This window comes from Colossoma macropomum, unplaced genomic scaffold (genome assembly GCF_904425465.1).
Source record: "Colossoma macropomum unplaced genomic scaffold, Colossoma_macropomum, whole genome shotgun sequence".
NCBI classification, from domain to species: Eukaryota; Metazoa; Chordata; class Actinopteri; order Characiformes; family Serrasalmidae; genus Colossoma; species Colossoma macropomum.
Window position 1 is genome coordinate 31819162 of NW_023494784.1, and position 24995 is coordinate 31844156.

At 40.2% G+C, this 24995-nt stretch overlaps 4 protein-coding genes across 5 annotated transcripts in view; 3 read left to right on the forward strand and 1 right to left on the reverse strand.

Annotated features, from left to right (window-relative positions):
- The first annotated feature begins 3717 nt into the window (after positions 1 to 3717).
- LOC118806979 (tubulin alpha chain-like) lies at positions 3718 to 6370 on the forward strand. The gene is made up of 4 exons (XM_036568726.1): positions 3718 to 3771; positions 3964 to 4186; positions 4497 to 4645; positions 5073 to 6370. Exons 1-4 carry the CDS (start codon positions 3769 to 3771, stop codon positions 6048 to 6050), a joined length of 1353 nt encoding a protein of 450 aa, XP_036424619.1. The 5' UTR covers positions 3718 to 3768; the 3' UTR covers positions 6051 to 6370.
- Positions 6371 to 7676: 1306 nt separating this feature from the next.
- LOC118806949 (tubulin alpha chain) lies at positions 7677 to 11211 on the forward strand. The gene is made up of 4 exons (XM_036568684.1): positions 7677 to 7843; positions 9379 to 9601; positions 9713 to 9861; positions 10061 to 11211. The coding sequence occupies exons 1-4, from the start codon at positions 7841 to 7843 to the stop codon at positions 11036 to 11038; spliced, it is 1353 nt and encodes a 450-aa protein (XP_036424577.1). The 5' UTR covers positions 7677 to 7840; the 3' UTR covers positions 11039 to 11211.
- A 1419-nt stretch (positions 11212 to 12630) lies between these two features.
- dnajb2 (DnaJ heat shock protein family (Hsp40) member B2) lies at positions 12631 to 22729 on the forward strand. 2 transcript variants are annotated; one of them, XM_036568713.1, is made up of 11 exons: positions 12631 to 12962; positions 13603 to 13691; positions 14334 to 14443; positions 14554 to 14607; positions 15243 to 15359; positions 15563 to 15661; positions 15978 to 16105; positions 16413 to 16483; positions 17496 to 17786; positions 20078 to 20139; positions 20624 to 22729. In XM_036568713.1, exons 2-10 carry the CDS (start codon positions 13640 to 13642, stop codon positions 20104 to 20106), a joined length of 951 nt encoding a protein of 316 aa, XP_036424606.1. In that variant the 5' UTR covers positions 12631 to 12962; positions 13603 to 13639; the 3' UTR covers positions 20107 to 20139; positions 20624 to 22729. The 2 variants fall into 2 exon arrangements, with proteins under 2 accessions (XP_036424606.1, XP_036424600.1); XM_036568707.1 differs by having other exon boundaries at positions 12632 to 12962; positions 15978 to 16101.
- ptprna (protein tyrosine phosphatase receptor type Na) overlaps positions 21406 to 24995 on the reverse strand; it is a 29977-nt gene continuing 26387 nt past the window's right edge. The window contains exons 19-23 of the mRNA XM_036568670.1: positions 24536 to 24702; positions 22642 to 22695; positions 22453 to 22517; positions 22290 to 22363; positions 21406 to 22184 (exon numbers count right to left, since the gene is read on the reverse strand). Coding sequence (XP_036424563.1) covers positions 22113 to 22184; positions 22290 to 22363; positions 22453 to 22517; positions 22642 to 22695; positions 24536 to 24702 — 432 coding nt within the window. The 3' untranslated portion in view covers positions 21406 to 22112. The remainder of the gene's footprint in view (positions 22185 to 22289; positions 22364 to 22452; positions 22518 to 22641; positions 22696 to 24535; positions 24703 to 24995) is intronic.

Genomic DNA, 24995 nt, shown 5'->3' on the forward strand with positions numbered 1-24995 from the left:
TTCTGCCGGGAAAAAGAAGCTTCATCTGATCATTCATTCATGGAGTGTGTGTGCTGTAGGGATTTTATTTTGTTGTATTTCTCAGTCATTTGAACATCAAGAAGGCCACTGGCACAAATTCTATGGAGGGGAGAGATGGGATAAGGGAAGGGGGCATCCTGTAGCTTACTATTATTTTTTTTAATAATACTAAGTGAACAAATTTCTATGAATGTTTATTCCCCCAAGGAGTTAACTAAGCTTAACTGGTTATTGTTGTTTCACTCTTACCTCCCTTTCCCTCCATCAGAGTAAACTCACCCCTTTATCTGAATCAGTCTGCTCTTCTTATAGCCAGATGTTTAAGTTATTCGTTGGAAAACTGTCATTCTTTATCAAACTGTGGCACAGCAGCAGGGGTGTTACCTCTTAACAGGCTGGTCAGTGCTCTCTTATCTTTGCAGCAGCACTTTGTGTACTCAAACTGGATATGAAGAAAGTTCTCAGAGTGTGAAGGTGTCTGCGCATGCAGACTGTACATTTCTTAAAGTTTGGTTATCAATAATGCTACAGTATTCTAATGCCCTCCACTGCTCAACAAGGCCACAGTGTCAAGCCGTACTCTTCCATAGCAGCCCTGGTTCTTAGACAGTGACTGCACATTCACAACTAATCAACTAACCTCTGTTAGTTACCATTGTGGACATTGTAGACACTAGTGTTGTGAAATAAAGTTTGCTATAATGGCTAGATTAATGTTTGTAGGCTTTTATTCCAGTTTTTGTGTAACTAAACATAGAGGTATTGGATCACCACCATTTTTATTTCCACATCCCAGCAAATTTCTATAGGAGTTCTCCAATAAATGACTCAGTTTACAAAGTCCAGCTAATCCAGGGATATGACTAGGGCTAGTACTATGTAATTGCAATTTGTAATAAATGTAGAGATATTCAACACATTTTAAGTCTGAAGCACTTGAACATGCAGTTGTAAAAATCACTGTCCCAACAAAACCTAAATCTAATCTAATCATTTGCCCTGAAAGCAAAATACAGTAGAATCAACTGTCTTTAAAATAGTAGAATAGAAATTATCCAGACTGTTTTAATTATTAGCTGATGGTTGTGCATTGGCGATGTGTCGCCCTCTGGTGGATATTTCACTTTACTACTGGCTTGAGTGAAGTGTTAGTGGGATTCATAGTAAGCAGGATAACAGGGTCAGCCAGCTTCACAAATTGCTGCATGTGCTGTGTAAAAACTTGCATTTCTAGTCACATCAGTCAACCATCATTTCCAGATCACAAAAGCAGTGGCCTAACACCACAGTCAATGATTTAAAAATAAAGCCATAAAATTCTGTTACATTTTTAATATGCATTGCATAATAAAAATTAAAAAATGAAGCTTTGATAGATTTTGTTATCATTTATTTAGAGTGTTTAATACGGTGACACTAATGTATGAAAAGTTAAAAATGTAGTCCAACTGAACTGCCATGTCATGTGCTGAAAATTGTGTATGTTACTGTTTCTAGATTTTCCTCTTGCCAATGTTTAGCATGAAGGGAAGGAAGCCCGCAGACCAAAAAATCTGAGCGATGAATATGTAGGTTACATGTAAAATGTACTATGAGTTGTGGCGGTTTGCCTCCCTCTAGTGGAGATTTTACTGTATTACATGTTTTCGTGCAGCATGATGTTGGTGCGATTCATGATAAGCAAGGCTTTCAGGATCAGCGAGCTTCACAGAATAATGGAACGTTTTGTAAACACGGTCTGCAAAAACTTGCATTTATTCATTCCCAGATCACAAAAGCCCTAGTCCTAGCACTGCTCTCACTGATTTAACAACCCATCCTCCAGTGTTGCTGGAGCTGTTGGCACAAATCAGTGTCACTGCTGGGGTAAGAATAGTCCACCAAATCAAAAAATATCCAACCAACAGCATCCAGTGTGGCCAAAAGCTGACCACTGATGAAGAACTAGAGGATGACTGACACAAACTGTGCACCAACAGATAAGCTATTGTCTCTAACTTTACAGATATGAATATATGAATACTCCGTGATAATAAAGATTTTTTTAAGGTTTTTAAAATTTTAAAACAAAGAAAAAAACAGGTTAAGGGAAGTAAAATGAAGACAGAATGTATAAGATTGTGCATTATTTCTAGGTCACTATTTAAATGTAGATAAATCTGTGACATTTACCATGTTAAGGCCTTTGTTGGTTTGTTGGTTTCAGTTAAAGTTTAGACTGCATATTTCCTATGACGTGAGTGCCTTTTTTGTGAAAAGAGTAAATTTTAAATTTCATCTGTAGTTGTAACTTTGCTACCTGGAGCCTCCCAGAGGAGGATGGATTTGCTCTTTAAATCTAGGCTCCTTATAAGGACTGCTTGCTTCACGTCAGCTCAGGTTTTTCCTTTCCACTGTCAGCCTAGACTTGCCAACTAGGGGTCTGGACATCCATTTCTGTAAAGCTGCTTTGAAGTTTCTTTATGAAAAAGACAAAATTCTTTGTATTTCAGAGGAAAGGCGTGCTTGAAATGTGGTCCAGCAAAAGGGTACTGCCCTTGTCTGCAGAATGTACGTCGGTGCATTCATTTCCCCAGTCTCTTTAAGACTGACAGCAGCTTTCTGCACTCATAACACATCAGCTTAGCAGCCTCTGTTCACGGCTGAGGGTTAGAACAAAGTGGATGATTCATAGCTGATATTATACTCACAAACTCTTGCCAAAACATGTGCTTTGAAGAAGACCCTCCTAGCAGGAGTGAAACTAAAGCTGTGCAACTCATTGTTTACAATATCAAATAACTATCATTAAATATGATTGATCAGAGGAGATGAATAAGGACAGGATATGCCAAGGGCAGGGTGGCACTAAAGAGACTCCAGAGGTATCAACACTGCAGTCACAGTGTTTAGCTCTGCCCAGTGTTTAGCTTTTCCTCTAAGCTGTTAGAGAATATTACATTTTTAATTATTATATTTAGCTTATGATCACTTACTAACAAAAACAAAGTGGATAGAATTTTTAATAAATATGATAGTTTGTTTTTTTGCAAATAAAAAATCTGTTTGAATGGTACAATACCCTCTTGAGAGGTTTGGATTCAGATTACAGGGTAGAGGATGTGAACCAAACTTTATGCAAATGTCCAGGATGTTACACAAAAGATAAATTTAAGGTTTGGTCATTATTCTTTCCCATAAGTGCCTTACAAGTCAATCTGAACAGCTATTATATTACAACTTTTCAATAACCAGCGACAAAGCCCTATTCAAAGTGCACTGAACAGGGTATTACATGACCTTATTTTTCCTCTGTGAATCGGCACATTTAATTCAGGGAATGGCTTGTCTATATGTTTACTGTGCTAAATCATGAATGTCCTACTTACCAAAATTACACGATCTTGAAGTCACTGTTTCTGTGTTTCTCATTGTAAAGTGTTACATTCTTTGGTGCTGATTCGTAAAATGTTTAACACTATTAGAACATTGCATATGTAGCACAACTGTGGAGATCACAGCATAAGTCTATTCAGATTTACACTCCAGAACAACAATAAAAACGTCCTCAGAGTATAGGAGGTGCTAACCTCGTTTTTCCCCCCTTTGTTCTCTTTCTCTGCTAAATGACAGTATCAACTTCTAGGTCTTCTCTCATTACATTGAACAGATACGTGGACCTAGGTATAAATATGCTGTGCCTCCCAGTCAGAAGCATTTGGATCTTCATCCCGATCACTTAACATCGGCTAGAAGAGAAAATACAACATGGTAGGGACAATCAACTGACAGGGTCAAATTGACAAAAGAGACACTGCTACATTATGTTATAATTAGAAGGGTATAATTTAATGGCCATATACCACATTCTGTAATCTGTCCTCTTGTCTCAATGGCTAGATTTTATTGTATCTGTTCAAATGCATGTGCAGCTTATGCTACTTTTTGCATGTCAATCTGCAGCGTGAATGCATTTCTGTCCATGTTGGCCAAGCTGGAGCACAGATTGGAAATGCTTGCTGGGAGCTTTACTGTCTGGAACATGGGATCCAACCAGATGGGCAGATGCCAAGCGACAAGACAACTGCTAGAGCAGATGATTCCTTTAACACCTTCTTCAGTGAAACAGGAACAGGAAAACATGTCCCACGTGCCATCTTTGTAGATCTGGAGCCCACAGTGATTGGTAAGCATTAAAACATGAATCTAGGCCAAAGGTTATTTTGAGGGGAGTATTCTGTTTTTTTTGTTGTTGTTGTTTTTGTTTGTTTGTTTTTTGCATTGTTAATCATAGGCAAATTATGAACGATGTAAATTATAAAGGCACTATGATAAGCACATTTTTAATACAATGAATGTGCAATATACTTACAAATTATGCGGAGCAATTATGTACCAAATCTTGTGATCGTTAAAGCAATAAGTTATTTGAAGTACATTTTAAAGAAGGTATTTCTTCATGCTGTAAAGGTGTTCACCCCTCTTCACACAAACAGATGAGGTGCGTACTGGCACATATCGTCAGCTCTTCCATCCTGAGCAACTCATCACTGGCAAAGAAGATGCTGCCAATAACTATGCACGTGGCCACTACACCATTGGAAAGGAGGTCATCGATTCAGTCCTAGACCGCATACGCAAACTGGTATGAAAGCCATGCCTCAGAGCTATATGGCAATTTTCTTCCTATACGACTAGCTATTATAGCTGACGTTCATTATCATTATTTCTTTCTTAATCACTCAGTACAAAATAGACCAGGGCCTGTATTTACAAAGCTTCCTAGTGCATGAGCGCTGATCTAGGACCTGATTCCTTTCTTATTTAAGATGATCTTACAGATAGCAGCAGATCCTAGATCAGCACTCCTACTCTGAGAGTTTTCATGAATACAGGCCCATGCATTTCAACCACAAAGTGTTTCAGAGTCTAAGCACTGCAAAGTCACACCTAGTCATTCAAACTTAATTAAAATAATCACTGCATTAGTGAGTTGAACCAGGTGCGCTGGAATAATGAGGGTGCTGCAACAGTAATAATGTATTATCCTCTGTATCCTTTCTGTGGCTTAGACTGATCAATGCACTGGTCTGCAAGGCTTCCTCGTGTTCCACAGCTTTGGTGGAGGTACTGGGTCTGGTTTCACCTCCCTGTTGATGGAACGCCTTTCTGTTGACTATGGCAAAAAGTCCAAGCTTGAGTTTGCCATTTATCCAGCTCCTCAGGTATCCACAGCAGTGGTGGAGCCCTACAACTCTATCCTGACCACTCACACCACTTTGGAGCACTCAGACTGTGCTTTCATGGTAGACAATGAAGCCATCTATGATATCTGTCGCAAGAATCTAGACATTGAGCGCCCCACCTACACCAATCTCAACAGGCTCATTGGCCAAATAGTGTCCTCCATCACTGCCTCTCTCAGATTTGATGGAGCTCTGAACGTAGATCTAACAGAGTTTCAGACCAACTTGGTGCCTTATCCTCGCATTCACTTCCCTCTGGCCACCTACGCTCCTGTGATCTCTGCTGAAAAAGCTTACCATGAACAGCTATCAGTTGCTGACATCACCAATGCCTGTTTTGAGCCCTGCAACCAGATGGTGAAGTGCGACCCTCGTCATGGTAAATACATGGCCTGCTGTCTTCTGTACCGTGGAGATGTGGTGCCCAAAGATGTCAACTCTGCCATTGCTTCAATCAAGACCAAACGGACCATCCAGTTTGTGGACTGGTGTCCCACTGGTTTCAAGGTGGGCATCAACTACCAGCCCCCTACTGTGGTTCCTGGAGGAGATCTGGCCAAGGTGCAGAGAGCTGTGTGTATGCTGAGCAACACCACAGCCATCGCTGAGGCCTGGGCCCGTCTGGATCACAAGTTTGACCTGATGTATGCCAAAAGAGCCTTTGTGCACTGGTATGTGGGAGAAGGCATGGAGGAAGGAGAGTTTGCAGAAGCAAGAGAGGACATGGCAGCTCTGGAGAAGGATTACGAAGAGGTGGGCACTGATAGCATGGGAGATGAGGATGACGATGGAGTCGAGTTTTAAACATATCTCAGAAAGGACTAAATAATGTAGTGATGTGTAGGACCTAGATGTTATACTACAAATGTTATGTTAAATGTTATTACCTATAAATGTATTGCCAGCTACAAATGCAGAATACTGTAGGGAAAAGAAAGAGATAAATAAATAAACATTACTTTGCATGTACTCTGCAAGTTAGAGACCACCTTTTGTTCACTTACCGTCACTGAGAAAAGGAAGTAAATAAGGAAGATGAAGATTTTCAGTAGAACACAAGAACTGGACATCTGAGATGTGGAGCAAGGTTTCATGGACTGGTGAATGTAAATGTAATTGGGAATTCTTGTATTGTGAGAAACAGAAAATGCAACCAACTTCTAAGACTGAACTGGAGGTGTTTACAAGCAGCATGCAAAAGCTGAAAGCAGGCCTCCTAAAAGGAATGGAAATAAAAGCAAAAAGCAGAGACATAAAATATGTAAACATTTGACATTCGATGTTATATTTATTTGTTGAGGTCTTTTAATATTTTTGTTTCTGTTTTTTCCCTAATGCTGAAAAATGAATAACTTGTGCTTATTAGCTATTTTGACTGGAAACCAACTAAATAAGAAGGTGGTCTCTCACTTTTGCACAGAGCTGTACTTTAGAGTAACGTAGTCTGTTTTACAAAAAAATTCATCATATTTGCAAATGCTTCTTATTATGAGCTTCTTATTAAGATTTTGTTTCTGAAGTTCCTGAAAAGCTTAAGTTTTTCTCATTTCTTTTACACAACGTTGGTCCTTTTAGTGGGATGATTTACTAGTATAAAACAAGGAGCAAAAATGAAATTACACAAAGAAATGGTGCAAAGAAGTACTGCTTGCGTCATCCACATTTACCCTGTACCACACAAATCATTCAACTGGCCCTGTGTGATTCCTTGCTTTCTTAATAAAGAGCAGATTCTTGTCTTTATTGAGCAGACAAATTATATATCATTAAATAATCTTTATACCACTAGTGTAAACTGCTCAGTATGAATTTGTAAGTGGTGTATTTTTTTGTTTGTTTTAAATCTGTTTTGCAAATCTTGTTGTGCTGTTACTGTATAAATGTAAATCAAACAAATAAACTATTTCCAAAACTTTTCAGACCCTTTAAAAACTTAAAAAAAAAATTTTGCCCTGTTGGATTTCATTACAGTACAGAAGGCTTCTGCAGATGCTACATAAGCAGAGAAAAACTTGCAATGAGGACAAAGAGGACTTGCATCATCCTAAAGGCAATTCCATGTGTGTGAAACGTCCATATTTTTTTGCTCTTTCCCAAAACTGACAAAGAGCTTTAAGATTACAACATAGACTGCTTTAAATGGTGTACTTTAAAATTCCTTTCAAGTTGTTTAGTTCGTCCCACTGTCGGTAAAAAGTCCAGATGGTTTTTCACACACCCAGAGCTCCCAAGAGAGAGAGGGAAAAGGAGAGAGAGAGAGAGAGAGAGAGAGAGAGAAAGAGAGGGGGGGGGGGCTTTTGCTGCGTCAAATTCCGCATAGTACCATACAAAATAGTAATACACAGTAGGACATCACCATTAGTAGTGCATTCATCAGTATAGTATGTATAATATACAGTATGTGGTTTTGGGCGCAGTCTTAGAGGGCGGCCTCTTTGCATAACTGTCCATGTCGCACCAACAGGCGATCCTGCTTCCTGCTTCCTCCCTCCCTTCCTCCTCCCTCACTATAAAAACCCCACCTCTCCCTCTCTCCCCCACAACTGCCTTCTCTTTCCGAATCCTCAAGTCGGCCTGAAGGAAAATCTGTCAAGATGGTGAGTGCTGACGTAGATCAACTCTTACTAACGTTTTTTTAGCAATCTGTGGAATAAAACTCTGTAAAGTATATACTTTTTATCAGTGCATGATTTTATTAGTGAAAAACAAAAAAGTCATGTGATTAAAACTATTTCTACTTTGTATAGCTCGGAAATTGTCTGTGCTTTGAATGTATAGCTAAATAAGTCTGTTAGCTTAAGTAAATAGCAGTGCTGGCTGATTTTATAGTGTATAAAGTGTTTAGACACAGGGAACATTTAGAGCACAGGGAGGGAGCATGCCTCTCCTAATAAAGAGGATGTGGCTGAGGCCTACAAAGCCAAATCCTAGACAATGCTACAGATTCCGTCAGGAAGCATACATGCTCACTTCTTTATTTTTAGATGGGTGACTCTGCTTCATGTGGTTCTGCAATTTCAAAATAACGAGAAAACCCTCTGATGACTCTGCTAAGGGAAGTTCTGTGAGGGCAATGCCTTCATTCTTAAGAGAATGAAAGCATTCATTTGCCTTCATGACATACATAGAGGCACTGGCAGTAGATGAGATCATGAGCGACTGACACTGGAGAGACTGGAGCCGTGTGGAATAATAGATATGTCTGTTTCTGCTGAAGCAGCCTGGGCGAGACATCTCTACTTGTTACACAAAGGAGGGTGTGCAGCTGAATGGGACAGGGGAGGGGGTAGAATAGGGGCTGTCCTCTAGGGAATTGGGCTATTTCCTCTCCAACACACAGCTCCAATGAGCTGGCCTAAACGTGACACGCACATGCAAATGTACAGTAACTGGACAGGACAGCACTGTAGACTAAACAGTAGATAAGAGAGATGAAAAAAGAACTGCAAAGTTGTTTAGCCGACAGACAGAGGTCATCAAGTTCAGCCCTAATTTGAGATGCAAAATATTGATGAATGTCCTTTATTCATTGTTAAGAAAAGGCTGAGCATTCAGTACTGACCTCAAAGCAGCTTCTCTGTTATACTATAGGGCACTATTTAGAGCATATGAAGAATCTGGAACAGAAAGTCCCCATAGTCCAGAAGACAGAGGGGAGAACATTTCACATTTTTTCCTTTCTACCATAAATAACATAGAGAACACACAGATACAGTCGTAGGCAAAAGTTTGGGCACCCTTGGTTAAATGATAAGTTTTATTGATTTTCTAAGAGACGAGAGGTTAACACATCCTCTACAGATAATATACTTCTGCACATTTAAATACACAATCACTGTTTATTTGCTGATTTGTAGCATATTGAAAAAAAATAAATAAATAAAATCCTGTGCACAGTGCACTGAGCAAATGTTATGGCACATTTTATGTTTTATTTTTTGCAATATGTTAAACTCAGTAAATGACATTTAAGTATGTTCTCTGTATAGGATCTTTTAACTTATTTTCACATTGAAAATAAAATGTAATTTGATGGAAGTTTTTTGAACTTTTGCATACAATTGTACAAATTTCTCATGAACTGAGAAGTGATATTTCATTTTTTTCATTCTCTTCCTATGCATTTTTGTAGCGTGAGTGTATCTCTATGCATGTTGGCCAAGCTGGGGCCCAGATGGGAAATGCATGCTGGGAGCTTTACTGTCTGGAACATGGGATCCAGCCGGACGGGCAGATGCCCAGTGACAAGACTATTGGAGGAGGAGATGATTCCTTTAACACCTTCTTCAGTGAAACAGGGGCAGGGAAACATGTCCCACGTGCCATCTTTGTAGATCTGGAGCCCACAGTGATTGGTAAGATGACACTGCCTAATTATATAACTATTATGTATAAATAAAAGCTATTGGGTCTTGTGGGAGTCCATTTTAATTTATAGTTGCTCTCTATAATTTTGTTTTCTTCAGATGAGATCCGTACTGGCACATATCGTCAGCTCTTCCATCCTGAGCAACTCATCACTGGCAAAGAGGATGCTGCCAATAACTATGCACGCGGACACTACACCATTGGCAAGGAGATCATTGACCTGGTGCTGGACAGGACCCGTAAACTGGTTAGGTTTTCTCAATTTTAATAGAAAAGTGCATTTTAATAAAAGTCCTATTGGGGAGCCAAGTAATAAGATTCTGAGTGAGAACTAAACATAACCGTGATGTTCATTGATAACATAATAGTATAAAAGTATACATATATAATAGTATAAAAAGATCATGAATTTAACATAATCCTCAAATTGTCTATCCTCCCTACAGGCTGACCAATGCACTGGCCTTCAGGGATTTCTCATTTTCCACAGCTTTGGTGGAGGTACTGGGTCTGGTTTCACCTCCCTGTTGATGGAACGCCTTTCTGTTGACTATGGCAAAAAGTCCAAGCTTGAGTTTGCCATTTATCCAGCTCCTCAGGTATCCACAGCAGTGGTGGAGCCCTACAACTCTATCCTGACCACCCACACCACTTTGGAGCACTCAGACTGTGCTTTCATGGTAGACAATGAAGCCATCTATGATATCTGTCGCAAGAATCTAGACATTGAGCGCCCCACCTACACCAATCTCAACAGGCTCATTGGCCAAATAGTGTCCTCCATCACTGCCTCTCTCAGATTCGATGGAGCTCTGAATGTAGATCTAACAGAGTTTCAGACCAACTTGGTGCCCTACCCTCGTATTCACTTCCCTCTGGCCACCTACGCTCCTGTGATCTCTGCTGAAAAAGCTTACCATGAACAGCTATCAGTTGCTGACATCACCAATGCCTGTTTTGAGCCCTCCAATCAAATGGTGAAGTGTGACCCTCGTCATGGTAAATACATGGCCTGCTGTCTTCTGTACCGTGGAGATGTGGTGCCCAAAGATGTCAACTCTGCCATTGCTTCAATCAAGACCAAACGGACCATTCAGTTTGTAGACTGGTGTCCCACTGGTTTCAAGGTGGGCATCAACTACCAGCCCCCTACTGTGGTTCCTGGAGGAGATCTGGCCAAGGTGCAGAGAGCTGTGTGCATGCTGAGCAACACCACAGCCATCGCTGAGGCCTGGGCCCGTCTGGATCACAAGTTTGACCTGATGTATGCCAAAAGAGCCTTTGTGCACTGGTATGTGGGAGAAGGAATGGAGGAGGGAGAGTTCTCAGAGGCCAGAGAAGATATGGCAGCTCTAGAGAAGGATTACGAAGAGGTGGGCACTGATAGCATGGGAGAAGAAGATGAAGAAGGAGAAGAGTATTGAAGAGAAAATAAATGACCAATGATGTTCTAAACTGCATAGAAAAATATGCAGTCATCAGAGTGGCCAAAATGAATTGATTCAGAAACAACATTCCAGATCACTGTCATGGTAAATACAAGGTCTGCTATGTTTTTGTAACTGAAACTGAATTAAAAAGTAATGGAAAAAGTGAATTTTCTGGAGTATATTTTCTAACATGACACTCATGCTGAAAATGACCCTTATTTGAAATACACATTTGTACTGTAACGTTTTCTAACATACATAATAATGAACAATGCAGCAGTGATAAACTATAGTCAAAGTATGTTATTTGCGACAAGCATATGACTGTAATTGTTTTCAACTCCAGTCCTGGGGACCCACAGCTTTGCTCTAGCACACATAATCAAACTAATGAAGGGCATGATACTCAGCTGAAGCTGTTCAGGGCAGTGGCTCCTCAGGACGGGTGTTGAAAAACCATGCTGTAGAGCACAACATTCCATACCAAACACGAGACTTCGGACAGGAGCATTTTTGATCTTAAAATAGCATAATCTCTGTTTGTCCTAAGAAAAAACGTGTGACCTAATTTATCCTACAAATACTTACTGACACTGTGACATCTGCAATTTAATATTAACATTTTATAAATTTGAAGTAACCTTTTTAAGGGTTTTTGTGAATTGACTCAGGAATTTGCATTCATTTTTACAAACGGCTACAGTAAAAACATGAAAGTCACACCAGAGAAGGTGGTCTTCAAGAATGTAATGCAGTATGCTAAAAATAACAACTAAATTGTTTTATGGAATTAATTGCAACATTTATATAACTGAATGGCCATTTTTAGAGGATTTTGCCACTAGTTAAAAAATCTATTAAAAACACATGACATTGCATGAAAATGGCTGGCTGCTTTCCAGGAATCCTGTAGTAATTTGATTACAAAACCAGTTTCTTATTAATTCACATAAAACAAATTATGGATCATTGTTTGTGTATTTCCACCACACTATGTATTTTATGTACTATTCAATACACTTTTACGTTACATTCAAGACTTAGCATAATGTGTAACCCTTTCTGAGGGGCAGGGAGATTATTAGGTGTGAGTGAAACGTCTTTTGGATCTCAAGTATCTTGTACTAAAAGTGCCAGTTGAAGCGCTCCTCTATCTTCGCGCTCACAGACTCCCGTAAAATGTCAAATAGATGCGCTCTACGATTTAAAGTAGTAACTGCAGTTAACATTTCGCCTCAGTCTGACCTCAACAACTGTCTGTTGTTGTGATAAATTATTACTAATCCTATTTTTGAAATCTTAAAATGGCGGCCAATGGTGGGGTACATCAGGAAACTTTTTACTGCCGTATTTTTGATTCAACAGAAATACGTCTGGCACCAGTAGACGTGGACCCGACAAAGGTAAACGTTTTTTCATCCTCCGAATAAAATCACTATCTCACATTTAATTGGACAAAATAATACGTTTACTGTAGTATTTCACTCTCACACCAACTCTCAACCCAAGTTAGAGGAGAAGAAGTGGGCGGGGCAGTGACGTCACACCCCCTGGCATATTCTAGACGTTCTATGTCTTTTTTTTTCTTTTTTTTGCACTCGTGCTCAGCTGATTGTGACGCAGCGGCGCGGCCCGGAGGAGAAGGGCGGCGGGGGGACAAATATAGTCGCGGGGAAAAGCCCTCAGTCTGGATATGAGGCCCGGCAGAGCAGCGCGACGGGAAAGAAATTGACTCAGTCGCATGCTGTGTGTGTATATCCGTGACAGAGACCGTCGGTTAGAGATTAGCGAGATTAGCCACCCCTCTCGCGAAGGATCCGCCTCTTTTCGCGCAGCGCGTTTAGCGGCTCCCCCCAAAATAATACATTCGTGTTTACGAAGAGACGCTGCGCCTCCTCGGTGGACGCTTCTAAAAAAGGTAAATACTCTCCTCTCGCTTCGTTCTGTTGGTAACATGAAAAAGACGGTGTACTGAGTTACTGAACGTACTGAAACCTGCTGGTCAGTAAATACCGTTAGTCTGGGCTACTTTGTCCACCCCCGGTGTAATAGGATGACGAGTGTGGGCGCTACAGCTGTCAGTGGCCATATGGGCCGAACACATCGCGGACTTGGAGCTTGAAATAACAGCACATTGTGTGTGGCTTCCAGAGAACTCCAGGCGTTTAGAGGCACACGGCCCCATCTGAGGGAAATGCCGTTCTATATTCAGTCACTTGATCCAAATCCCACAGTTATAGTTTACGGAGGAAACGTCAGCAATTCATTAGTAGTGGATTAACATTATGTATTATGTATATATATATAATACAATATGCTTATGTCAGTATGCAAACAGTTTTGTGTAGTACATTTAATAAAAATAAAACAACATCCCAATTCATACGGAGGCTGTCAAATTCTGTAGGTTAGCCATGAAGCACTGTAACAAGTTATTGTGACACAAGTTGTTTTCTAGGCCCCTGTCATCAGCATGTAATAACACTCATGAGAGACAAAGTTCAGTGAGATGTCTTGTCAGAGCTAATTTTATTTTCCTCTTCATGGTGGGGTTGCAGTAGGTACAGTGAGGAGGGGAAGACATGGTGGATTATTATGACGTTCTGGGAGTGTCACGCAGCGCCTCTCCAGATGACATCAAAAAAGCGTAAGATCCCATTACACAAACATATCAATAACTTAATTTTGTTATTTCAAGTTCTTTTTTTATGGACAGACTAGCAGAATGAAGAGTCTTCTTGTCAGTCTGTTTGCTTTGCCAGTTTCAATGAGGGGCAGTGTACAAATAGCCGAGTTGGGTTTACTTCACAGACACTTGCAAAACTGAGCACTCAGACGCATTGCTCAATATGTCTGTATTGTATTTCCATGTCAGGGCACACTTAAGCACTAATGCATGCCTTACAGAATTATGCAAATATTAGTGCTCTATGTAGATGTTCATTAGCGAAGCCTGTTTGTGTTTCGTTTTCATGGCTCAGTCACAAATAGGATGACTGGGCACATTTCCCTTTAAAACTTTTATGACTCAGCACTATTTACGCCCAGTGGACTAATGCTCTGTCCTGGACCAGCATCAGGTTTCTCTGTTCGCTTGGACTGCAGATCTGGTACACAGATTAACCTAACACTGTCAGAATCCTTATTTTGTGTTTCCGATTTGCAGTTTGTATTGTAGTTTACAAAGAAGTTGATAGAAAACTAGCTCTTAAAGGAGCAAACTCTAAAACACACTGTTATGATCAACCTCTGTTTACTCACTTGTGTATAAATGTGTTTGTGTGTATAGCTACAGGAAGCTGGCCTTGCGGTGGCACCCAGACAAGAACCCAGACAACAAGGATGAGGCAGAGAGAAAATTCAAGGAGATTGCAGAGGCCTATGAAGTCCTATCAGACAGTAAGACCCTCAAGACTTTGACCTCTGTGTTCCAGTTGCATACAATTTTGTTTCCTGTAGGTCATTATATTTTATTATATTTTTTCCATCATTTTTCTATCATTTCCAAGGAAGCAAAAGAGAAGCATATGATAGCTATGGGAAAAGTGGCATGCCGAGCTCAGGTAAGGAAGTTGTCTTACAGCGATCATTAAAAGTATTAATAATTTCATTATACTCCATTTTTGTTCATAGAATAGCCCAGGACATAAACTAACATAGGAAACAATGTAACATGGATATTTTATGTAATTAAACAGGTTGCAGTAGAATTTGCTTCTTGTACTCCCATTGCAATGTCATCTGAGAATTTTCACAGCAGTTTACAAAGATATTTCTCAAGATTCACCCTGAAGATTGTTCTTGTACCATAAAGTGTTTTACAATTACTGATCCAAATGTTTAAGTCACATAATTCACTACTAAATTATTTTAATCAGCCTATTGGTATCTGTAATATAGCACCATGCTGACTGATTTTTACGGCTAGCCCCTCAGACTGTTACAGTGAACACCACCAATGGGGAAAGTTATAACATTTATTCTCACTCTGCTTTCAGCTGAATTATTCATAAATGGTAGGTGCTAGAAACAAAGTTTACATTTCCATTTGTAGCAGGGAAATGTAAGTTGCTTGTATAAAAATATGAATCTTGCTGAAATACTTAGAAAAAGCAAAATATGTTAGGTTGGGCCCCACTCTCCTCTATGCGTTCAGGAAAGACCCACTTATGGTTTTGTATATCTGCTTTCCACAAAGGCTCTGGAGGTGGCTCTTATCCCGACGACTTCCCAGGATTCACCTTCACATTCCGCAGCCCAGACGAGGTGTTTCGGGAGTTCTTCGGAGGCCAGGATCCATTTGCTGACTTCTTTGGTTAGTCGGCTGGAGTGCATGCTTTGACTGGAGGCTCATTGACTGCTGCTGTTTCTTCTCTGTCATATTTTCCCTCACACCTACAACTCTCATGAGCTCGTCACATTCTTCCTCTCCTATTGTTTCTGCAGTGTCCCAGTGAGTTGTGTGTGTCTCTTTTGTTTCTAATCTCTCTCTGTTTCTCTGTATCTCACATCTGCTAGATGATTTCCCATTTGGAGGCATGCACAGCGCCTTTCACGGTCACCATGGCTCCTCCAGACTCGGGACTAGTCGGTTCTTCTCCTTCCCCTCAGCAGATGGTTTGAATCTATTCCATTCTGTAGCACATGTTCACTGTGATGCTATAGACCAGTTATTTTAGACCAAGATTCAGCTCACAATAAACTGAATGCTTCTGTGAAAATAAGAAGTAAACATAATATGTGAGCACTAGTTGATCCAGCATATCTTGAGGTCCTCATTTTTCTCTGTAGGTCACTTTTTAAAACAATGTACAGTTAAGAAATATTTCTTTGAAGCTTAAAAACTGGCCTGTTGTAGATCTTGTAATTTTCTGGGGAATTCTGTTTATGTATTTTTCCCTTGTGCATTTATTGATTTCTCTTTCACTTGCAGTTGACTTCACCACCTTCTCCTCCTCCTCCTCCTCCTCCTCAATGGGGGGCATGGGAGGGGGGAATTTTAAGTCTGTATCCACTTCAACACGCATTGTCAATGGGAAACGCACCACCACAAAAAAGTAAGTTCACTTCTCTATGTGCTTACCTAATGTAATCTTATATTGTTTTATTATTGTCACCTAGTTGTTGTGCATGTTGTGCTGCTATTTTCCTTATTAAGCTGATTTTATTTGAGTCAGGTAAAGAATGTTTAGTTCATTAAGACATATTCAAGACAGATGTTCAAAACAAGGATTTATAATTTGAAACTTAATTCATAATTACTAGTTTAAACAAATCTTCATAAACAAGGAACCAAATAACTGTGAAGCGTTCTTCTTAAAGCTTTTTTCAGTAAGAACAGAGTTCTGTTATTTATTTGTGCTTGCAGGATCAGAGAGAATGGGCAAGAAAGAACAGAGATTGAGGAGGACGGGGTTCTGAAGACTGTCCTCATCAATGGTAATATTTACACATCCATTCTTCAGTCCCTGTAGTCTTCTTGTTTTCATAGTAGTGGGATGATTTAAAGTGATGGTTCATCCAAAAAAGCATATAAATCCACCCCAAATATAGTCTGTCAGATTAGCTTAGACATGTTTGGTGTCTAAAGTGTACCTTATTTTTGCACTGGAGCTATGTTTGCATACTGTATATACACTGATTGCCCATTTTATCAGGTCCTCTTACCATATAGGTGCATTTTGTAGTTCTACAATTACAGACAGTCCACTATAGAAAACTACTAGGAGTTCACTGAACTCCAAATTTTAAGGCAACCAGGTTACTTGCTTATTTAATTTAAAATATTAATTCATTTTAAAGTGTAGTCAATGTTTTTCTCTGCATAATTTTTGAGCCCTCTTCACCCCATTCATCAGTGGTGTAGACGCCCACAGGAACAGGTATTATTTAGGTAGTGGATCATTCTCAGCACTACAGTGATGCTGACATGGTGGTGGATGGGTGTGCTGCACAGAGTGGATGTGGATAATAGGCAAAGCATTACTGCAGTTTTAAACAACTCAGTGTCATAGCTTGAGAATAGTCCACCAACTAAAAATATCCAGCCAACAGTGTCCGGCACCCAGAAACTGACCACTAATGAAGGACTACACAAATTGTGCAACAACAGATGAGTTATTCTCTTTGACTTTACTTCTACAAGGTGAACCAACAAGATAGGTGTGTCTAAAGTGGACATAAGGATACACAGTGTTCAAAAACTCCAGCAACACAAGTGCAACTACGTCAGTGATATTGTAGTGCTAAGAAAGGTCCAGTATAAGTTTCATTACTTGTAAGCTACATTCGTTGCACAGCTCTAATGCAAAACTAGAGGACTATATGGACTCTTTCTGTAATAAGGAGCAAATTATGTAAATTAGATTTTTGGCTGTTCCACTGCTTAAAGTCTGGTCAGGTCAGGTATGCAGACCTTGCACTGTAACAGTGTTGGTGTTCATGCTCTCAGGTGTGAAAGATGAGATGGCCTTAGCTCTGGAACTAAGTCGCAGAGAGCAGACCAGCCAGCCTCAGCGGACACACCAGCAGCAGCTCCCTCCGAAAGCCACCCACACCGACCTAGCTAACCACACCCCCCGAAACAGCACCCAGCGCTCCTTCAGCTCTGCCCCCTTCTTCCATTGCCCCGATGCCAGCGAGGATGAGGAGGATGAAGACCTGCAGATGGCACTGGCCTACAGCCTGTCAGAGATGGAGGCCCAGAAGCGGGCGGCCGCCTCCGCCCAGGACATGATCTCAGGTGCTAGGGGAGGGCGGGACAAGCAGGCTCAGGGTGGTCAAGGTGGGAAGGTGGGGGGTGTCACTCATAAACCCAGTGCAGAGAGGCATGGGACAGATGATTCAGCACAAAGCAGCCCTTCATCTCCAGAGGAGAGGGAAACAGGGAGGGGATCAGACAGAAGTGTCAGCCCTGGGGGGATTGTTGTAGAGGATAGAGAGGGCAAAGAGCCCATAGCAAATGGGACAACTGTGCTGAAAAGACGGAGGAAGTGTCGGTGTGTGGTGTCTTAATGTGAGCTGACAGCAATCCTGAGCGGTGGAGCAGAGAGTGGACACACCGTTAAACACTGCTGCATGATGTAATCAGTATTAACCCCTTCGAATGGCTGCTGTGGTGTTCTTAATCCCGTTTTATAGTTTTGTACAGTGTGCCGATTGAGAGATCTCTGCCAGTTGTTGTAGAGCGTATAACACTGTGTTAGGAAGAGTGATTTTTTGTTCTGTTTTGGATTTTTTACTGTGTGGAGTGAAGAACAGGACTGGTACCAATATGAGTTGGTTTATGACAGGGAAGTTAGTTCACACAACAGCTGACAGTTTTGCAAAGGTAATAATGAATTGCAAAGGTTTTGTTTCTGAGAGATCCAGTGCTATACCATGAGCATTGTACTGAAGCATATCACATACAGCTATACACTACATATTTGTGCTTTATTTGAATTCACTGCTTGACTATTAAATAATGAAGTTTTAGTGTGAGTCAGGTTAGCCTTGTTTAGTTTATCTCCCTTCTCCAAGTGAACTTTGGTCTCTGCAAGTGCTGAGCAATGCAGATTTTGGAGACTGAAAGTATTGAATGAGTCATCTTTGCCTTTCAGATTCCAAGATAAAGATAAATCAGACTGTTAGAAGGAAGGTTATGGTTATACGTAGCTGTATTCTTGCAGCTTTTCTGCTACAGCCTTTTTTGTTTGGAGTTCTTTTCAAAGGGAACCATTGAATGTGGTGAGAAAATTTTTCAGGCGATGAGGAATTTCTCAAAATGATGCTACTATGAATGTTTCAATGCAAGATTATACAAAACATTGTTTATCAACTACTGCAAAAAAGCAGAATTTAAACTGATTACACTGTCTGAAAAAGTTTGTGGCAGGATGGCCTTCCTCTTTACGTTAATTCTGTACATCATAATGATGCAATAGATTACTCCCCTCTTGTAATGTAAGCTACAGTCAGTAAGAGAAGGTAAGAGACCCTCAGCACTTAGATTTGAAGTGCATTTAATTGCAGGTTGGAAGGTTGGAAAAGAAGAATTTGTTAATTAATATGTTATTAGTTTTATATCAGAGCGATTCAAAGCTTGTGCCTTTTCTTTGTAAGGTTTGGGATGCATGGTTGTGGTTGAGAATGCAATACTTAATGTGCCAATTCATGTTAATGTTGCCAAAGGAACTAGATGTGTCCTGTTATCCCCTGCTTGTCCATTTGGTTATTAATCACCAAAATGGTCAGCAGGTACGGGTATAAAATGTGTAAAAGCTGCACCATTTCTCTTATATGCTATAGGCAGAATGTACAATCCAGCAAATCAACACAGTAACATAAACACATACTGTTTTCAAATATGATACTGATTGTAACCGGCAGTTTGTTTCACTATATATTTTTATATTACACCATGTTAAGAGAGTGTGTTTTTTTAAAGAGCTACAGAATGTGCACTTTGTTCTTGATAAGTGGCGTCTGAAAGGACTGAGTTTATATTACCCGAGAGTGTCCAAACAGATCTATCCCTAATTAGGGCAGCAGTTTGCTACTTATGAAAATAACACTTGCATTTTTTTACATTTTTGTTTAAACATCTGTTATTTGCTAATTGTTTACTTGGAGCTGTCAACACTAATAGGAAGTACAATAAATGTCAGAAACCAATTTGATGATAAGCACTTCTTTTTGCAAACCATGCCATATTTTGCTCTATTGTGTAATTTTTATAGGGATTCCTTTTAATGCTTCTCAAACCATGATTACATTTGTTCTGTAATTCTAGCTGCATTGGACAAAATTTGCACTGTATTTTTGTACACAGTGAAGCTGAAGTTCCCACAAAGAAAGCAAAACAAAAAAAAAAACCTTTGAACCTGCAACAGGTTCTTGTATCTAAACATTTTTCTTGTAATCATTGGTGCTGCCATGGCCTGTAAAGTATACTATCCTCATTAGTTCTCATTATTGATGTGTCTCATGTTCATCTGCATATGCTTCTGATTGTGTCTGTGTTTACCTGACTCCCTTTCCCTGCCGTTACAGAGTCTGACTTCCAGGCCTTCACAGGCTGATTGGTCACCACCTCCCCCCTTCTGTCCCTTGAGGTAAAGATTAGTCTAGTTCAAACTCCAAACCCTCTACTTTTTCATTATGTGTATAGTGCATCCTTAACACCAGATTGTCCATTTCTGAGTACTGTAGGGTAAGGGTGGGCTACCCTCATCTATGATTTCTGAGCTTTTCTGCACAGTTACAGAGCTTGCTTCCAATCTTTATTAGGTCAAATTTTATTAGAGTCAAATATACAGCATTTGAAGTTGAACCCAATCCTAAGCTTGGTTAGAGGGTTGCCCATTCCTTCAGTATAAAATAATAAGTGAATGTAATTTAGAAGACATTTAGAGGTGTTATAATTAGATAAATAGTTTCACCTTTACCTCACATTTTCATTAGCCTGTCTGTCTAGTGGTACTCACCTTAACACCATATGCTAGTGTTGGTATGTCATTGGGAATGGCAGTAGAGCAGTAGAGGTAGCCTGTCTCAGTGACAGCACTAACGCCTCATCCATCCATGTGCCCTGAACAGGTGAAGAGCTCCCAGGTGCTCTGCTTGCCCTCTGGCTCTGCTGCTGCTCACTCTTTTCAAAGTTTTATTTGGAAAAACACAACAAACAGGTCAATACATGTACTGAGAATGTGTGTGTGTGTGTCTGTATTTGTGGGAGTAGTCAAAGCTCTGAAAGACTGGAAACTTATTCTGATATTTTTCTGATATTCAGACCACATGAATCTCTATCACGCTAATTTGTAAAGTGTCTTATGGAGGAAGCTACTGGACAGAATTTGCAAATCATGTTAAGTGTTACAGAAACAGTGAATGTGTAGCACTTTTAAAATGCTATATTTAGGAATTCAAAATCATCTGGAATATTATGATAAAGGTCAAATATTTGTTCAAAGGGTTCTCATGTTCTTTTATTTCATTGGAAACAAATAATGACTCATACAAGCTTGCCACTAGTGCATGCTCACCTACACTGAAGGGTACATCCCACAAGGCTTTGACATAAACCTAACTGGACTGCACTGACCTGAAGGCTTCCTGTGACCTTAGCAGGCAGCACTGTGGTGTTGCACGAGTGACGAGCCAGCGGCTTCCTTCTGTTACACTTCTGTCTGATACCCGAAGCCTCAGGAACGCCCGCAAGTGCCACACTAGTTTTCAGAGACTTTTAGACCAAAACAGCAACACTTCTCTGACTAAAACTTGTATGTCTGCTTACTGTGTTCTCTGACAACCAAAAGCTAGTCCTCTTCACAGGAGATCTCAGGAGCAGGGTGACAGAGCACAAATAACCCACACCATGCTGCTGCACCACACCACATTTAATTGAGAACAATTTAAAAATTATAGTCATATATTTCTCTTTTTTTGTATAATTTTCCACACATTTGCTACAGGAATCAACAAATAGACTTCTCAATGAATTATTTACAATAATCACACAACAGAAAGTTTCCACAGGTCAGAAAGAACATGAGGAAAAGCAAGCACATTGAGTGATGGTTATTACACTATGTGTTTGATACACTAATCGAGCAGTACATTCCTCCAAAAAGAGTCTTCCTCTGTTCAGATGTTAGCACTGTGCATACATATAGCCACCATGTTTGACTGAATAGGACAATAAATGTGGATTCAGTAATTTTTGACCTCAGCAGAGTTGAGATTCTCAATTGGCATCATCCATTGGCAGGAAAAAGAGATGTGCTAAAACTTGCCACTCTGAAATTAGGTCCATTTGTATCAGTACCTGAAGCTTATGTAAGTTTACCTGACTATCTGCCCAGCTATGACTGACTCACTCCAAAAAGTCTATCCATTGTACCCAGCACACAGTGATCACTGTTAAATTGATTTCATAGAGCCTTCCCTGTATCTTCAGCGAATAAGGCCATGGTTAGAAATGCATTAGAAAATTTCTTGAGCATGATAGAGTCCATGTAATAGCTTATGTGAGTGTGTGAAGGGAGAGAAGGATGCATATAGGCAGACTGGCACACCACACAATGGATCACTGTGGGAGGGCCTTCAGAATGGCATTCACTTCTTCTGCCACGGCTGTGAGAGCAAATTCAAACTGGTCCTGCAGAGAGAGAAGAAAAGACGTACATCAATATATTTGAATCAAGTACACACGCACAAACTTTATGCACATTTTCTACACCACATGCACAAATGACTCCCATACCTTGGTGCGCACCATACTTGGCCTCTGGTCACGAATGTGCTCCAATGTTGCGGCAATGTCAATCTCTTTCACACCTAGAAACATAAGAACACAGTCATGAGACAAACACAGTAAACCTCAATGAAGTGTGAACTGTGTGAGACTTTGAATGCATGTAGAATACCTTTAGCCATGCGGTTCAGGACCATGTCAATTAGAATGTATGTACCAGTTCTTCCAGTGCCGTCACTACAAGAGATAACAAAGCAAATGATTACAGTCTTTTGCCCTCAAATAAAATACATGACAGTAATAATATATCTGGGTCCCTTTCTGCCCCCTTGAGACTGAAACTGGTATTGCAGTTGTTTACCTGCAGTGCACAATGATTGGGCAGGAGCGGCCGCGGTAGCACTTGTTCACTTTCCTGAAAAAAGGACGACCAGGCAAAAAAAAAAAAGGATTAGCATTGGTAGTGGAGAGATGCCATTCAACAGCCAAACAATATTTTTCAGTTTTCTTTAAATGTACATGCTGCTTCACTCTGAGCTATCAATCTGTCAGATGAAAGTGTAGGGTTTACAGGAAAGGAAAAGCGCAGATGTCACAGCTCCCTTGTTTAGAGGAGAGAGGCAGAGGAGGAAGGAGGAAGAAGGAGAGGCGATGGAGCGTCCTTTCAGCCTCGTTCCTGCTGCACTCACACCTACCAATGATCATTTTTGTGACTATGCAACTGGACCCAGACTACTAGCTGCAAACCACAAAAATGACACTGGGAGGTGTGCAACGTTCAGGAGCCCACCAACCTCCATCACAGAAAAGGGCAGAGAAAGGAGAGCGGGAGGAGAAAGAGAGCATGAAAGAGAGAGACATTAAGAGGGAAGAGAGCAGGGAAGGTAGCATGACCCAGGAATCCCAAATGCAAAGGCAAAGGAAGGGAGAAGAACTGAGTAAACACATCTTCAAGGGTGGGTTTTTTGCAGGGCTTAAGTGACACAGTGAAAACAGGACCCACATAAGGAAAGAGAGCAAATAGTAAGGATTGACTTAGGACTTTGCAACAGTTCACCATGACAGAATTTACTTCACTTTGCAGGGACGTGGGAAGGTGTTGCACCACCCCTTACTTTCAGGACTGTTCAACTGCTATTGCTAAAGCATAGTGTAGATTGAGTATATGTGTGCTTGTCCACATAGGTGGAGTTTGCTTTATGTATCATTCATATATTTGAAATAACCACTTTGAGGGCATGCTGCTAAAATGCAAGCAAGTTTAGCTGTTCAGAGTAAAAGTTCTGGCAGAGTTATAGGCTAGCTTTGTGCCCTGTGACAGCAGGCCTAACATTCTTTTTAAAAATAAAAAAATTCAACCAACATAATTGAAGAATTTTCATACCAAAATTCTGTATATTCATTTGTAACAATGTTGGATGTAATGAGATTTTGAGAAGAATAACAGGTAATGCATAATGGAAAACACATTTTTATTTCTTTACTAAAAGCAGTATTAATGAGAATATAGCATTGACATTTCTTGTATAGCATTGACGTGTCTTGTAAAGACACAGAATGTTTTGAATATTTTTTCAAGCCTTATCTCTACAGTGGGTAGTTTGAATATGGGTGTGATACATGATGAAACAAATTTCAACAATATGATTAACCAGTCTGATTAAAAATCTTAATATTGTTCAGAATGAGAGAAAGTGAAGTGAGCAGTCTGCATCTGCTACTTCTATATTAGTGACTTGTGTAGAGCTGTATTATTATGTGCATTATAACTATTCTGTTGTCAAAATATCAATATTTTCTCCAGAGTCATTCTGTTTGATGTAAATTTAAAAACAATTCAAATTATCTCAGCATGAAATCACTGTTTCCATCTTGATATGCTGCTTAAAATTCCAGCACATCCAACTTAAAATGCCCTCCCACGCCCCTGTGTCTGTATGAGTATGATCATATTTTTCGCTGCTTCCGGAACAAAACCTCATATATCTAAAATAATAACTTTACAGGAGAAGGAAAAAACATTCTTTACTTTCGATGTAAGTCAATGGAACCTGACTTTTTCCAAGTAATTTTGGGCTGTTTTTTTTTGTCCATTTATCATGACATTTGCATATAATGTAAAGGGCAGTAGGCATTTCCAAATTTTGTCAAAAACTGAAAAATGACAAAAATGGAGATACTAGGTTTTATTCCGACAGCAGCAATATGTGAATGGCTGTGTTTGAGTTCGGTGCTGTGCTCAGCTGTAGCAGTACCTGCGGAAGTCCAGCAGGGGGCGTGTGGAGGTGGGGATGCCCTGTGCAGGCCAGCTGAGCAGGTGGAACTGGGTCAGCGTGCGCGTCTCCTGCGTCTGCACGTTCTTCAGGTAGAAACTGCGCACCAGGAAGTCCTTACACCAGATGTGCTCTGACACCAGGTTCACCTGAGGGTCATGAGGGAGCCCAGTGAGGACCAAGACAACCATATGGTGCTGTTTATCACCATCGACTCATGCACAAACACCTGGACAAGGTGTAAAGGTTGGATTGAACGGAAAGTACATACTAGACTATGATTTATGTGTTGTAAAAATAGACTCGGCCGAGTTTAAACAAACCATTTATGGAAACTGATGATTGCCTTGACTGATTTATGTCACCCTTAATTAACATTGATGGCATAACTTGAAGCAATACAATATGCAACAATAAATGTAGTGCTGTTTGTCGAGTTATA